At 58.9% G+C, this 15,693-nt stretch overlaps 1 protein-coding gene across 3 annotated transcripts in view; it reads left to right on the top strand.

The window, feature by feature from the left end:
• The window catches only part of AP1B1 (adaptor related protein complex 1 subunit beta 1), a 42,842-nt gene extending 27,372 nt beyond the window's left edge, over window positions 1–15,470 (top strand). For all 3 annotated transcript variants that reach the window (XM_079763339.1, XM_079763337.1, XM_079763338.1), the window contains 14 exons: window positions 363–483; window positions 945–1,040; window positions 2,028–2,143; window positions 2,473–2,638; window positions 5,257–5,355; window positions 5,707–5,966; window positions 6,558–6,759; window positions 8,179–8,322; window positions 9,612–9,757; window positions 11,451–11,580; window positions 11,853–11,937; window positions 12,626–12,712; window positions 12,808–12,962; window positions 14,454–15,470. In XM_079763339.1, coding sequence (XP_079619465.1) covers window positions 363–483; window positions 945–1,040; window positions 2,028–2,143; window positions 2,473–2,638; window positions 5,257–5,355; window positions 5,707–5,966; window positions 6,558–6,759; window positions 8,179–8,322; window positions 9,612–9,757; window positions 11,451–11,580; window positions 11,853–11,937; window positions 12,626–12,712; window positions 12,808–12,962; window positions 14,454–14,528 — 1,882 coding nt within the window. In that variant the 3' untranslated portion in view covers window positions 14,529–15,470. The remainder of the gene's footprint in view (window positions 1–362; window positions 484–944; window positions 1,041–2,027; window positions 2,144–2,472; window positions 2,639–5,256; window positions 5,356–5,706; window positions 5,967–6,557; window positions 6,760–8,178; window positions 8,323–9,611; window positions 9,758–11,450; window positions 11,581–11,852; window positions 11,938–12,625; window positions 12,713–12,807; window positions 12,963–14,453) is intronic.
• Window positions 15,471–15,693: the final 223 nt, after the last annotated feature.

Here is a 15,693-nt window from a genome sequence, read left to right as displayed (position 1 = left end):
GCACAGTGTCGTGCTCGTTTCCTGGGTGAGGTAGCGGGCGCCTGAGTCACAGGCTGGGATGGAACCAAGGCCTGGTCCCCAAGCCCAGCGCCTGGTGCCTGCTGCCTCTCGAATGCACACTGTCTCCTGCTCACATTCCCTCTTCCCGTCCTGGCTGTGGTTAGACATGCAGTGACCAGTCACAGCTTTGCTCAGGCCAGTCCTAGGCCCTCTGCCCAGCAGTGTGCAGCCATGGTGGCCACTGCCTTCGTGGATGTCAGGCTTCACCTCATACCCCAGAAATGTCCCCACAAATGTGAAGACGTTTCCTCAGGGCTAATGACTTGCTTGTTGCTCCTTGGGCTGCCCTGCCCTGCCGCCAGGCCCGAGATCCTGAAGCACGAGATGAAAGTCTTTTTTGTGAAGTACAATGACCCCATCTATGTGAAGCTCGAGAAGCTGGACATCATGATCCGCCTGGCCTCCCAGGCCAACATCGCCCAGGTCAGCAGAGGGTGGTGGCTGGGCATGGGCGTTGGTGTGGACAGCAGTGCCACCCACGCGCTGTGGTCTCTGGGCAGGCTGCCTGGTCTCACTGGTAACAGTTCATCCGTGAAGAGTGCTTAGCACAGGGCATGGGCTTTTGTAAACAAGCATGAAACAAATGTTGTGATAAAGAATTTGTTCTCCCTGTTATTCCTTATCCATCCATTGGAAAGCGGTAGTTAGGTGGATGTGTTAGCTAGATCAACCTCAACAAGGGCTGTCCAGCCCTACCAGTTAGTCCTTCCCTGCTTTTCTCTTGGAGCACCTGACAGCTTTCTCCCTCCCTCAGGCCTTCCACCTCTAGCAAGAGGCAGAATCTCATCCTTCTAGGGGTCTGTGCATCCCCACTGCCCAGGGGTGTTCCGGGTGGTGGCCCCACTAGATCCCCTCCAATCCCATCTTCTCTTTTTGGGCCACAGGTCTTGGCAGAGCTTAAAGAATATGCGACAGAGGTGGATGTCGACTTTGTACGGAAGGCTGTGCGAGCCATTGGCCGCTGCGCCATCAAGGTGGAGGTGAGGCTGGGACTCTGTCTTCAGCTGGGGGTGGGGGAGGGGAAGGTAGCTGAAAGCAGGAAACCAGTCTGATTGTAGCAGAATCTGTCAATTTCTTGTGGTCCAAGAAGGCCTGCGAGTCACTGCCAGAGTCCCCAAGGCACCATTGTGCAGGTCGGGCTTATTCTCACTCTAATCTCCTTTAGGCCTTCGAGTTGTTGCAAATGAAATGGACCCGTGACATGGCTTCTCCTGCATCTTAGCTAAGCGGATGGGGCAGCCCCAGTTGGGATGGCCCTGGTGGACTTACCTTTCACTTCATGGAGCTTTGGGCCAGGGGCTGTGCCTGTCAAAGGTTCTGGCAAGGGCCATGATTCAGCTCACCATGTGCCCCTTTCTCCACGCTCCCAAGGGCTCTGCAGACCCCCGTGTCCTGACGTTTCATCCAGCCCATTCTCTGCCTAAGGAGGTGTTCCTTGACCACTGAGTTGACGCCTTAAATGGGTCCACTGGAGCCTAGGGGATCCTAGGACAGCTGGTCACCCCAGTCCCTTATGGCATTTTCCATTGGCACTTGTGATGGCCTCCTGAGAAATCTCTCCCACAGGGGCATTAGCGCAGCATGTTGGAATGGGGGCGGGGAGGGTCAGGCGGGGGGATGTCTAAATAGAGCTTTTCTAAGCATTTTTGGTCTCGGGAGACCATCTGGGGAAAGGAGTAGAAGTGAGGTGAGGTGAGGTCAGGCTGGCGCATGGTCACTCTGCCCTCAGGGCTTGCCTGGAGGAGCTCCAAGGACTCTCCCACTCTCAGAAGCTCCACTGGCCTCCCCCTCAGTCTACTTCTGTCTCCCTATGCCCTGCTGTCCCGAAGCACCATTGTTGTCCTGAGCTCCCACTGTAACAGGAAGTGGGCAAGGCAGGACTGAGCCCTTGGCCAAGGCACGGTTGTTAGAAGTTCCATTGGGAATGGGTGCAGGGGCCTTACCCACACTCTCCTCTTCCCACCCAGCAATCTGCGGAGCGCTGTGTGAGCACGCTGCTCGATCTCATCCAGACCAAGGTGAACTACGTGGTCCAGGAAGCCATCGTGGTCATCAAGGACATCTTCCGCAAATACCCCAACAAGTACGTGCCTGTCCCTCCCGGTGAGGCTGCTGCGGCTCTGTGGGAAGAAAAAGCCAGGAGGGGTCTCTCCCCTCCTCCTTTCTTCTGGGCCACAAACCGCATTCTCAAAGGAAACCCACCCTTGGTTTTTTCTTATTTCTCCTTTGCTGCCCCTTCTCCTCTTCCCGGACCAAAATAAGAACTAAAATGTAACAGATAAAACTCACATCCCTTTACTCACCTCTTGGGGCCTTGGGGGGCATCTGCTTGTCTCTCTGGGCCCTGCTGGGCCTCCCCTGCGTTGCCCGGGCTGCCTCAGTGCTCACTGCTGACTGTGTGCTGGTCTCCAGGTATGAGAGCGTCATCGCCACCCTGTGCGAGAACCTGGACTCCCTGGATGAGCCCGAGGCCCGGGCTGCCATGATCTGGATTGTGGGCGAGTACGCCGAGCGGATTGACAATGCGGATGAGCTGCTGGAGAGCTTCCTCGAGGGCTTCCATGACGAGAGCACCCAGGTGAGCCGTCACGCAGGCCAGCTCCAGCCAGGGCATGGGGCGTGACTGGCAGTGGCACCACCGCCGTCCGTCCTGCTCTGACACCCTCCCCTCAGCCTGCCGGCCCCAGGGTCCTGCCCTGCTGATACGGCACTGATGGTGTGGACAGACAGGTAAGTGCTGTGGGGTGACAGGTGTGGCCCCTCTTCCTCCCACACGCTAGTTCCTAAGGGAGGGACGTGCGGGAATGGTCTGTGATGGTGTGCACCGAAAGCAGGCAAAGCGTCCTGGTCTTGTTTTCGTATTTCCCTTTGGATAGTTAGTACATTGATTTGGTTCAAAATTGAAAAGGTATAAAAGAATATTTATAGTGAAAATTCTCTTTCCTACCACTTTCCTGGCCTCCAGTTCTCCTGGAGATCACTAATGTTATTTATTGGTTTCTTGGGGATACTTTGAGAGGGAGTTTAGGAATATACCAGCAGGTATACACATACCTCTATATGTGTAAACACACACGTATACAATCAGTTATTACTCTTTGTGGTTCTTATGTTCTATAAAGACACCCCAAACACTGAATTAGCAAGAACTAAACCATAGCTACCAGGAGAAATATAAAGTTGCTTAGCAAACAGTAGCTGTGTGGTGGTGGTGTTTAAATTTAACAGGCCTGCTTTCTTTGCCTCCTGGGTTCACAATATAGTTCAAAGCTTTTATAAGAATACTTGTTTAGTATTTTGCAGTTTGGGAATGTATTTTAAATTAATTAATTTGTATTTTAGAGAGAGAGGGGAAGGGAGAGGGAGAGAGAGGGAAACGTCAATGTGAGAGAGAAACATTAATCGGTGCCTCCAGCATGCACCCTGACCTTTTGATGCACAGAATGACGTTCAACCAACTGAGCCACACCAGCCAGGGCGGGAACTTATTTTAGATCGTCTATTTGAGCTCCTTGCCCTAGGCTCAGCCATGGACGGGAAGCTCAGAAAGTGTTAGCCAGGGTGGTATGTCATCCCAGCTTACGTCTGGCCCCTATCTGGATGGCATCATTGCAGGAGGGCTGCTGGTAGGGGCTGGGAGGAGTTGGACTTGCGGCCAGAGCTCCCAGGCAGCATAGCATACCAGGCAGTAAGGAATGATTCCCGGCAGCCCGCTGACCGGGGCTGGGGAGAACTTGGTGAAAGAGTCCCTGTGCCGTGATAATGATGACAGCTGTTGTGTCTTGAACAGAATACACAATAGGTTCTTTCCATTTGTTGTCATATTGACTCTTCCATTAACCCTATGAAGTATTATGCCCATTTTGTAGATGAGGAAACACGCTCAGAGAAGTGAAATGACTTGTACAGGGTCACCCAGCTGGGAAGTGATAGAACCAGAGTTCAGTTGAGGGGTTCAATCTAACTCTAGCTCCAAGGCAGCTGCTAGACTGCAGAGCTCACAGGAACCCCCTGAAGTAGGCCACACCTCTCCCTCACTGACAGGGTGAATGGCTTTGGCTACACTGCCCGGCCAAGGGTTAGAGCCAGGGCTGGAAGCCAGTCCCTGGGCCGCCTCCTGCTTTGAAAACAGCCGGCCCACTGCTCCTCTGCCATTGACCCACGTGTAACCAAATCGCAAGGACTCTGGCTCATCTAATCCCAGAAACAGACCACATGCCCTCCACCCTGCCTCCTGCTGTCAGCCCACCCTGTGTACCAGTGTAATTAGCCTTTGTTTTTATAAGTGCCCTCCTGCCCGACAGGCCTCAGGCCTATCTTTGGCACAGCCCTGGCTCAAGAGCCCTCAGGCTGCCTCTTGTCCCAGGACTGACAAAAATGAGATGTGCAGAGAATTGTTTTTTCAGAGGTTTCTTCACTCAGGAACTTGTTCCTTAGTGCCCGCTATGCACTGGGCTCTAGGTCGCACAGTAACCAGGGACACAACTGTGACAGACATGATCTGCCTGCTCTCAAGGGCTCTTTCCATGGGACGGCATTTCCAGGCCTGTGGGTCGATGCCATGAGAGTGTGCGGGAGGCTACAGAAGCGTGAGGTGGGGGCAGGGGCAGTGTGAGATCCAAGGGGGTGAGGAGGGATTGGCCAGGCTGAGGGCTGCAGGAGGCAAGGTCAGGGGAAGGCAGCAGCCAGGTCAGAGGCGGAGGCTGAGCGAGGGCTGGGCAGGGATGGGCCCACCCTCTGGTAGAAGCACAGCTCTCGACAACAGGCTGGCTCTGTGGGCCCACCTGGCCTGGTGCCCTGGGCCTCACTGGCAGCATCTCTGCTTATTGACAGGTGGGACCCTTTAAGATGGTCCCAAAGCTACACATGTTGCCTTTTTAAGCTGTGAGCTCCTTGAGGCACTGTGAGGCCTGGAGTCCCGATGGGTTTCTGGGGCCCTCAGGCAGGGCAGCATCCCCTGGCCTGCCTGGGGTTGCCAAATAGTACAGTGGCCACTTCTTCCTGCGTGGTCTTGGCTACTGAGCACTGCCAACACCCTCTGCTGACCTTAGTGCGTTCTACAGCCACCCCCAAACCTAGGAAAGCTGGTCTCTGCTTCCAGGGCTCAACACCCTTTTCCTCTTCAAGGCCCTCATTTGGTTCCTTACTATCCCACATGAAGCCCACTTTTTCCCGGTCGTTTCTGTCTCCCCGCAGGTCCAGCTACAGCTGCTGACAGCCATAGTGAAACTCTTTCTGAAGAAGCCCACGGAGACCCAGGAGCTGGTGCAGCAGGTCCTCAGCTTGGCCACTCAGGTGGGCGCCCCGCCTTCCTGCTTCGGTCCAAGCAGCCAGACCCGGGTGGCCCTGCCCCTGAGACTGGCACCGCTGTGGGTTGGCTCAGGCACTGACAAATCAAGATGGAGTGGAGTCAGGTGGTGAAGTGAGACAGACTGTAAATGAGAGGAGAGGGAAGTCATGAGAACCAGAGGGTTTATACGCAGGCAAGGGGGCAGACTGCCATGGCGGGGAGCGGGGAATGGAGATAGGAGTGGGCAAGAGTGGAAAGTGGGGGGCAGGGTGCTGGGCCGTGTCCTTTTAAACTTCCCCTCCCCCTCCCCCGGTTGCTGTGCTCCGAGTTTCATGAGTGTCTCCTCACTCCCCCAGGACTCAGACAACCCAGACCTGCGGGACCGTGGCTACATCTACTGGCGCCTGCTCTCCACGGACCCAGTGGCCGCCAAGGAGGTGGTGTTGGCCGAGAAGCCGCTCATCTCAGAAGAGACAGATCTCATCGAGCCCACACTGCTGGACGAGCTCATCTGCTACATCGGCACGCTGGCGTCCGTCTACCACAAGCCGCCCAGCGCCTTCGTGGAGGGGGGCCGGGGCGTGGTGCACAAGAGCCTGCCGCCCCGCACCGCCTCGTGAGTGAAGTGGGCCAGCTGCCGGGCGGAGCCTCCCCCTGGTTTCTCAGTTCAGTAGCACAGGGGCTCAGGCCCGAGCCTGAAATGATAATCCCAGCAACTCTTATTGAGTTGATTAAGTGACTTCATTTGATCCTTACAACAGATCTGAGAGAGGTCCCATTTAACAGGCGAGGACAGTGGGCATGGAGAGGGGGAGTACCTGGTGCAGCTTCCCACAGCCTGTGGAGCTGGGCTCAGACTGATTCTGACTCCCGAGCACTGTTCTCGCCTTCCTCCTCTGCCGCTCCAGGTGGTTGGTTTGGCCTGGTTGCCAGGTCCCCTGGGGCCTGGCATCCAGTCTTCCCTGTAGAGTGGGCAGAGTGGTGGAAATACCATTCACTCATCCCCATGAAGCTGCATCTCTTGGACAGCTGAGAAATGGACCAGGCAGGGGAATGGGAGGAAGAGGAGGCATGTAGACAGCCCCTAAGGGACAATGAGGAGACCCAGTGCCTGTCCTGGGGGAGGATCCTGGAGACCAGGACTCTGACCTCCCTGAGACGGTCTGCCCCCCGCCCTTCTGATCCTCTGCCTCCTGTGTCTCTGAAGGAGCGAGAGCACAGAGAGCCCTGAGACAGCCCCTGCTGGAGCGCCCTCTGGTGAGCAGCCAGACGTCATTCCCGCCCAGGGGGACCTGCTGGGTGACCTCCTCAACCTGGACCTCGGCCCCCCAGTGAGCGGCCCACCCCTGGCCACCTCCTCGGTGCAAATGGGAGCTGTGGACCTTCTCGGTGGCGGCCTTGACAGCCTGGTATGTCCTGGGAACCCCTCTAGATGCCATTGGTAATGATCTTCAGAGGAGCAATCATTGAATGCCCTGTGTGCCAGGCTCTGCCCATGAAGGTGATCATGTAGCTCCCTACGTATAGGCCTAAAGAGGTCAAAGACTTTCCCTCCGAGAGAGCACAGCTGCTAAATGGCAGACACAGGACTTAGCCCCTTGTCCTGCCACTGAGCCCCGAGAGACCTGGGGCGGCTAGGCCAGTCCTAGTCCCTTCCCCCGAGTCTGACCCTGCAGGCACCTTGGCCCTGTAAGGCTGAAGAAGCCACATCTGTGTCCATGTACCCCCAAACCCTGCACCAGCTGGGGGCAGCAGCCCAGCGGGCCTGAGAGAGGCCCGTTAGAGGTCAGGGACAGTTTCCTCCCCTGTAGGAAGGTGGTGTGAGACTGGCCTGGGTGTCTCCCTGGAACTTCTCCAGGCAGCTGGTAGAGACAGGTAGAGCAGGCAGCAGAACCTGTGTCACTTAGTCATGCCCGGCTCAGATCCCAAGGCTGTGGCACAGGATGTGGGTGGTAGGGTAAGATCAGGGGACTAGTGCTCATCTTAGAAACAGTCTAGGCCCCTCCTAGTCCCGGCACAGCCTTGCACCAGACTCATCTTGGATGGGGCAGCAGTAACTAATCTTTTCTCTCTTTCCTTCTTTCTACCCCCCCCCCCCCGCCCCCTTCACCTTGTCTCTCTGTACGTCTTCCCCCCTGGCTTTTCTCTCTGCATGTGGCTGCTGTTCTCTTCACCCTCCTGCTTCTGCTTGGAGATGGGGGATGAGCCTGAAGGGGTACGGTTCAACCCTTGCGTCACCACGCCTTCGTCCCTGCTCCTCCTGAGAGCGCTGGCCTAACATCCCAAGGGGCAGATGATGTCAAAGCGGGCCCTCCCTGCTGAGCCCTGGTCTCTGTCCAGCGTGCTGGCAGCCTCTGTGCTGGCAGTCCAACTGCCACTGGGCCCCGAAACCCATGAATTCCTCATCCCGTCCTCACTACCCAGTGACAAATGTGCCTTGTCATCCTGAGGATCGCTGGCCTCTCTGTCCCCACGGCCCTCTCTGATATCTTGGAGGGCACACTCCCGTCTCCTTAGCACAGCCCTCTCAGCAGTGCCTCCGGTGCCCCTTTTATCGGTGGGCTGAGTGTTCGTTTACAAGTGTCCCCAGCTTTCCTAGAGGTCCCCCCTAAGGCTGAGATTTGCAGGGCACAGGAGAGCTTGGCCTCTCATTCCACCTCCTCACTCTTGTTTCTGCAACTTAAGAGTTGATGTCACAGAAGCCTTGTGGGACCCCCTCCTGGCCCGCCCACCCTGTTTTCTAAAGAGCCAGGTGGCTACACTCATCCCAGGCCCCTGGTGACCCTGCCTCCGGTGCCTGCCACTGACCCCTTCTCTTTCCTTTCCAGATCGGGGGCCCCAACTTCGTGACACCTCCAGCAGCAACAGTACCAGCTAACCTCGGTGCCCCCATGGGCAGTGGCCTGAGTGATCTCTTTGACCTGACCAGTGGCGTGGGTGCCCTGTCAGGATCATATGTGGCCCCCAAAGCAGTAAGTACCATGCCTCCTCTCATGGCAAGAGCAGAGAGAAATTAGAGACTGATGTGCGGGCTCCTTCAATGGCTCATTCCACGGAATCTGCTCAGGCCAGCGGGGCGGGCTCCAGGAGCCGCCATTTGCCAGCACAATGCCCAGGGCAGCTGGGGGCTGTGGGAGCACAGGGAAGAGATGCTGAGTCAGGCATGGGGGTGGCCAGGGAAAGGCATCCCAGAGGGAAGCTGGCGCTCAGGCCTGCAGATCAAGTCCGAGTTAGCCAGGCAAAGTGGGCAGAGGGCTCCAGCCTGCGGAAGGCCTGGAGGTGAGGGAGAGCCGGCACCTTCCAGGGAACTAGCACAGGTCCCACCTAGTTGGAGCAGCGCTTCTCAGTGCTCTCCAGCCCAGTGCCTCTCGTTGATAATAGACATTTTGTAATGCCCCCTTCCTCTCCTATCCTTAAATGAGATCTGTGGACTGTGCACCTACCTACACCTGTAATTTTAAAAATAATAAGCCCAGGTTGAGCGTCAACCCATGAACCAAGAGGTCCCCGGCATAGGGTCAGGGTGGGCTGAAGGCTACTGCTCAGATGGCTCTGAGGTTCCTGGAGTTGGCAACTAGAGAGATGATGGGATGTTTGCCCTTGCTGGGAGCCATCTGAGTGAGAATGACGGCCGGAGAGGCGCTTGCATGTCCACAGGGTGACACCAGCAGATGGGCAGGGCTTTAATTCAAGCTCTTTGCCTGGCAGACACTCCCTGAATGCCACTAGGGAAGGAGCCAGGGGACGGGCTTCTGTGAAGAGGCAGCTCCTAAGCTGAGGACAGGATGACAAGGGCAGCCACACAGCAGGGGGCCTGCCAGGCAGGGGCCCTTAGTACTGTCCTTAGACCAGTTTCCGCACTAAAGGCCAGCCCTGCTTCTGTGGAGAGGACAGGCTGTGACGGCCAGGGAGGCCTACGGCCCTGGCGGAGACCCAGGATGGCCTGGGCTCTGGGCCTCCGCTCTCCTTGGCTCCTCAGGAGGCTGTCCCCGCCTCCTCAGCCTCCTTCCTGAGTGTCCCTTCTCTGACCGCTGATTATCTGGGTCAGCCTTGGGGCACTTCCCTACCCCGAGCCGCTCCAGTGGTGGTGGCCCTGGGTGGCCCTGCGGGCTGGGTCTCCGGCTGAGTTACACATTGTCATCCCCTGGTGGTAAAGGCAGGGAGGCACCTGCAGGGGGGAGAGAGGAAGGACTCTCAGGTAGGCTGTTGAGCTTTGGGGAAATGGCAAACTACAGCCCCCTCCCCACCATCTTCCCCGCAGATCTGGCTCCCCGCCATGAAAGCCAAGGGGCTGGAGATCTTGGGCACCTTCACCCGCCAGGTGGGCTCCATCTCCATGGACCTGCAGCTGACCAACAAGGCCCTGCAGGTCATGACTGACTTTGCCATCCAGTTCAACCGCAACAGGTGAGCTCCCCAAGGCCAGCCCGCTGGGCGCCCCTGTGGTCGGAGCTGAGGGCTGCAGGGCCTGGGTCCTTTTTTCTGGTGAAGGTGGGTATTCCTCACAACCACACTTCAGACCAAAACTGTCTAATTTCTCCCCCAGTGACCTCTTAATGGGGACTCCAAAGTGCTGGGCCAAGGGGTAGGGTTTCTCCCCTTTGATTGCCTTCCTCCCCTGCCCACAGAGCTGTTTTACTGACAGAAGTCCCAGCTCCAGCCTAGGAGCCTGCCTCTGGCCAGCACCCACATAACAGGAGCTTGGTGCCTCCTTCCCATCCCTGAATTGCTCCCAGCTCTAAGAAGGCGGATGGGGAGTGGTGGCTGCTCCAGGCTCCTCATCCCCAGCAGGTCCCCTGCACTGGGAGTCGGGGGGTCTCCTGTCTGGCACCACGAGGGTCTTCGGGCACCAGGCCAGCGAGGCCCGAGCTCTCGGGGAACCTGAGCAGCCTCTCCTGATGATCCTTCTTCCTGAGCCGCTCTGTGATGAGCAAACTGAGCCTCTAAGAAGTTGACTGAAGGGGCTGCTTAGGGAGAGCCTTCGGGCCAGTGGGTCCTGACCCTCTGTCAGGCCAGGGAGGGTGGCAGCTGCCCTGCCACTTACCCTCACGTGACCCTGGAGGCCACAGAAAGACTCCCGGCTCCAAGGGGTGGGCCTGTGAGCACTCATAACAAACCCACTGTGTGTTGAAAGCTTCCTAAGTTCTAGGCCCTGTGCCAAGGGCTTTCGAAGTATTGTCTCCCCGGAGCCACCTGACAGCCCAGGGGGTCAATGCCGTTCCTCTTCTCTGAGTCGGTAACGGCACCTGGGCTCAGCAAGGTCACACAGTAGCTGTGGGGGAGCTCCCAGGAAAGCCTGGGGTGCTGGGCCAGCACGAGGGCCTGAGGGTCCCCTGTCATCTGCTGTGTCTCAGGCAGGCTGATTGCCACTGTGGGCAGAGCCACTCACCCGCGGGGTCTGGGCCTGGGCCTGCCCTCCCTGAGTCTCTGTGTCCCGGAAGCTGGGAGACTATATCCCTGTCGCTCTTTTTGTGAGGATAGGAATCGGTATAATTCCAAATGCTCGGTTCATGGTGCCCCTCAGTACTGTGTTACGTACCGTCCCAGAGCCTGTGGCGGGGTGTCTCACACTCCTGGGCCTCCTGATTGGCCCCTGGGCCTCCTGATTGGCCCCTGTGCCTCCTGATTGGCCCCTGTGCCTCCTGATTGGCCCCTGTGCCTCCTGATTGGCCCCTGTGCGGCTTTATCGAGAAGCAGGCCTTTCCTGTGTGTCACGTGGGAGATGGGAATGGGCAGCAGCAACTTGGGCAGGCGCGGAGTTCTCAGGGTTGAAGAAGCGTCCAGACCCAGGTATTGGATGGAGCGCTCCGAGGGGCAGGGCGAGGCTGTGCTTACCTGCGTCTGCCCAGTGTCTAGCCCAGAGGACCAAGAGGAGCAGAGATGGGCTCAGGCCTGCAGCTGGCCTGACACTCTTTCCTCCTGTCCGCCGGGCCATTGCAGGGTGGAGGGTGAGGGTCAGGAGTTTGTCTGTCTGGCTTGGGCCTGGGCCTGGCATGAGGCTTGGCTTCTTGCCAACCGGTGCCCCAGCCCTGGGGCTGGAGGACCCCCTGAGTCAGCACCTGCTCCCCTGCCGTCCCCACGGGGACTTCTCTCTCCACAGCTTTGGTCTGGCCCCCGCTGCTCCCCTCCAGGTCCATGCGCCGCTCAGCCCCAACCAGACCGTGGAGATCTCCCTGCCTCTCAACACGGTGGGCTCAGTCATGAAGATGGAGCCTCTGAACAACCTCCAGGTGTGTTCCGGCAGGACCAAGCCCCTCATCTTCACCCGCGCACCCACCCCGGGGAGGAGCCTGGTGGGAAGGTCTGGGGCCTGTGCTATGTGTGTGGAGTCCTGCTCTTGGCCACACATGTGCCCAGGAGGCCTGAGCAGAGGGGACAAAGGGCATGGCTCCCAGGGAAGGCCTGTGAGGGAGTCTGATCAGGTGTGGGGCTCAGGCGTGGGCCCTTCCTGGGCCTCGGAGGTGGGGCCAAGCATCAGGACCGACTCGGGCCCCGTTCCCAGGTGGCTGTGAAGAACAACATTGACGTCTTCTACTTCAGCACCTTGTACCCGCTGCACATCCTCTTCGTGGAGGATGGGAAGATGGGTGAGTCGTGAAGTCACCCGGGGGTTCCTGGAATAGATGGATGGGTCTGCCCCACAGCAGCATCTGTGAGTCACCGCTTCTCTGCTGAGCCTGCAGCGAGGGGCACACTTCCATGGGGGCCGCCAGGGTCTTGTCAGGCCAACTGCCCACCAGGGGGGCGTGCCGCGCAGGAGCTATCTCACTCCTCGGTTCTCTAGCTCTGCCCTGGGCCTTGCCTTTGGCCTCTAGACAGTTGTCCCCTGGGCCCTCGAGGCAGGGAGCCCAGGCCTTGCCTCACACCCGATGCCCATCTCCTGTGCCCTGGCTGGAACCCCTGAGCGACTCCCGGGCCCAGAGGACTCACTCCCAGCTCAGCGCTGCGTGGAGCACTTAGCCCCCCTCATGTCTCAGTCACCACAGAAGTCCTGTAACACAGGCTGACTAACGAGCAGGCTGCTCGGGGCCAGAGCGGGAGGCAGGCATATGTGGGTGCTGCGGGGAGAGCTGAGGCCCTGAGGCAGGAAGCCCGGGGTCTATTGGGAGCAGCATGGGTGGCCACCTCCACAGGCGGAGGGTTTGCTCAGGAGGCAGGAGCTGCTGTGGCAGAGCTCGTGCCTGTCCTGTTTCAAGGCAGACCGTTTCCTGCTCAGTGTTACTGCCCGGGGCCATGAGTTACCAAGGTCCCACCTTCCCTCCCCCTTCCTCCCAGATCGGCAGGTTTTCCTGGCCACGTGGAAGGACATTCCCAATGAGAACGAAGCCCAGTTCCAGATCAGAGACTGTCCCCTCAATGCAGGTAGGACTCCTGCGCACCCCCCACACCCATCCCACTGCCCCTCACCTGCACCCAATCCCTCCCCTGTCACTGACTGGGGGCCTTCTGACCCCCAGAGGCCGTGAGCAGCAGGCTGCAGAGTAGCAACATCTTCACAGTCGCCAAGAGGAACGTGGAGGGTCAGGACATGCTCTACCAGTCCCTGAAGCTGACCAATGGCATCTGGGTGCTGGCGGAGCTGCGCATCCAGCCAGGCAACCCCAACTTCATGGTGAGGGCCCCGCTCCCACCCTGCCATCCTGGGCCTCTGTCCCGGGCAGCCTCTCTTGCCCACCCCCAGGCCCTGGGGCAGCTCTGATGGAGGACACTCGCCCGCTAGGCTGGAGTTCCTTTGAGGCTGGTGTGACTGGGCATCAGAATGCTGTCCCTATAAAGGATCTTAGAAAGCTTTCAACTCAGTCCCATCAAGTCACCCAAATAAGACACCACGCTGGGTCTCGGGACAGTGAGTTGGACTGGACGGTTCTGTAAAGTTGGGCCCTGGGCGGCGGCACAGTGCCCGCCTGAGTGCCCGCCTGCGAGGATGGTGATTCCGAGCAGCTTGTCCTTCCCAGCCTTTGAGTCAGACCCGTCAGGACGTGGCTTCCGTGTAGTGCGGGTTGTCCTGGGCGCCAGGCTGCTGGTCCAGGTCCCAGAGAGCACCGGGCTTTGCTTCTTCCCTGCACCCAAGTCTCTGGCAGGCATGGCCCTCCAGACACTGCTCCCCACGCCCCGCTGGCAGCCTTGGCTCTGTGGTTGGGTGGAGGCTGCAGCGGTGGCTTCGGTGATGGTAATTTCCGTCTCCCTGTGTTTGGTTGCTGCATGTCCACCTTCCCTGCTGGTGCCCGTGGTGCAGGACTTGGAGGTTAGCGGATTGCTTTTCTCTCCCTCTTTCCCCTCCGTCCTCCCCAGCCACACCTTGCACACCCCGCCTCCGGGCTTGGCTCCAGTGCACCCCGGCTCTCCTGGCCTCCGCACTCTGCTGGTCCCCATCCAGGCTGCAGGCAGGAGAGCTAGCTGCCCTCTGCTGACACCCCGCTGCTTCCCCACAAGGTGGCCCCCACTGAGGAGCTGGTACCCCACTTCTCAGCACACACAGCGCACAGAGCCTTTCAGAGGAGACTGTGCCCTGGGGGCCCCTGCTGCTGGTTTCTGTGCCACTGCCCTCCCCCTCAGAGCAGCAATGTTGGCAGAAGGGGTGGTGGCACTTGTCGCTCCTCTGCCTGTGCTCTCCAGCTCCTATTGCCGTTAGAGCTGAGGCCAAGTCTCTGGCGTGCCTGCTTCCTGTGCAAGAAATCAGGAAGAACCCCCAGCGCCCCACCATCTCCCAGAGCAGGCGCCTGCTCCCTCCCTGCCCCATACCTCCTCAGGGACCGCAGTCCCCCAGGGCTGTGGGAGCCAGGCAGCTCTGCGGGTGGGGGCTGGGCCCCCCTCACAGCCTCCGGCTGCTGATTCACGCTGCTTGCCAGAGGGCCGTGTGGCTGGCTGACAGCAGGTGTGTGGGCTGCAAGTATATTTGGTCCACACCCGGCTGGCTGCGGCGGCCGCCCCCGCTCCTTCACCACACAGCTGCCCGCCACACTGCTGCCACCGGGCCACGTGTGCACACCGCACTTTCATCTGGCCCCACCCTGTCCGTCCGCCCCACGTGTTCCTTCCCAGCCTAGTGAGTGACAGCCCTAGAGAGGAGCCCGGAGTGAGTGCGGCCTTCTTTCCCCTGCAGCTGTCCCTGAAGTGTCGAGCACCCGAGGTGTCCCAGCACGTGTACCAGGCCTACGAGACCATCCTCAAGAACTGAGGCCCCGACCAGGGCCCCCCCAGCCTTTTGCCAGCCCATGAGGAGCCCCCTGTGGGGTGACAGTCCCTCCTCCCAGGAGGGGCCTGGCAAGGCTCCTAGCCACCCACAGGGCTTCCTGGTCCTGACTGCAGGGCCCGCCTGGGTCCTCAGGGCAGGGTGGCACCCCTCCTGGAGTGAAATCTCAGTTTCTCCCAGGCTCGGAGGACCCCTCTTCCACTGCTGCTGACATTTAGGGTCAGTGAGGAGGAGACCAAAGGAGACGGAGCCAGAGCAGTCACCGAGGCTGAACAGTGAGACCCGAGTTCTCTCCTCTTCCTGGTGCCCGGGGGCGAGTACGAAGTTCCCTTCTCAGGCTCCCAGCCCCGGAAGCGCCCTGCCCCTCAGTCTCTCCTGGGTTGGTGTTAGCGACCCTCCCCCACTGCCCACTCTAGTGGGACGGGCCCTGCCAGGCTGTCCTGGTGTGCGTGGAGGGTCCCCTTGGTACCAGGAGAGCTGCTTTGTCAATCAGGGGTTCCCAGGACCTGCACCTCCCCCGCCCCCCCAGCCTCTCTCCCTGCGTCCACCCAGCTGAGGCCCAGCAGTCATGCCTGTTGGACCACAGCCTCTCAAGAGCTGACCAGCATGAGGAGGCCAGGCAGAAGCTCCCAGAGCCCTGCCCAGGCCCCTGCTCCCTTGGCAGTTGCACACACCCCTCCCACCCCCACGCGCTCCCTCTCTGCCCTGAGGGCGGTCACTGCCCGTGGTACATTCCTCAGTGTCCCCTGGGCTCCCAGAGCCGAGGGGGTGAGGGATGGGGAACATAGGTGAGCGGGGTACCTCCTGTCCAGGGTTTCTCCTTCGTGTCTGCTACCCTCCTCCTGGCCTCGCAAGTGTCAGTGTGTCTGACGGAGCATTAGGTTTTCCTGTTACTGCTGTTTAATAATAAAGAGTCTGCTTTTGGCACCACGGACCCTTCTTTCCCTTCCCCCCAATGTCAGCATCGAAAGCTGCCTCCAAGTGGTTGAGGATGATTTTCTGAGCCCTGCAGTACCTATATATAATATATAATATATAGAGAGAGACTATATATTGTATGTTTACTCTTATTTTCAAAAAGAGAAAGTGAATAAAAATGATGACATCAAGCATGTCCCTGGCCAGTGTGTCAGGTCCTACCTGAGGCCCT

The sequence above is a fragment of the Cnephaeus nilssonii genome (genome assembly GCF_951640355.1).
Source record: "Cnephaeus nilssonii genome assembly, chromosome: 22".
NCBI lineage: Eukaryota > Metazoa > Chordata > Mammalia > Chiroptera > Vespertilionidae > Cnephaeus > Cnephaeus nilssonii.
Note: the sequence above shows the minus strand (reverse complement) of the source record. Positions and strands in the feature narration are given on the sequence as shown.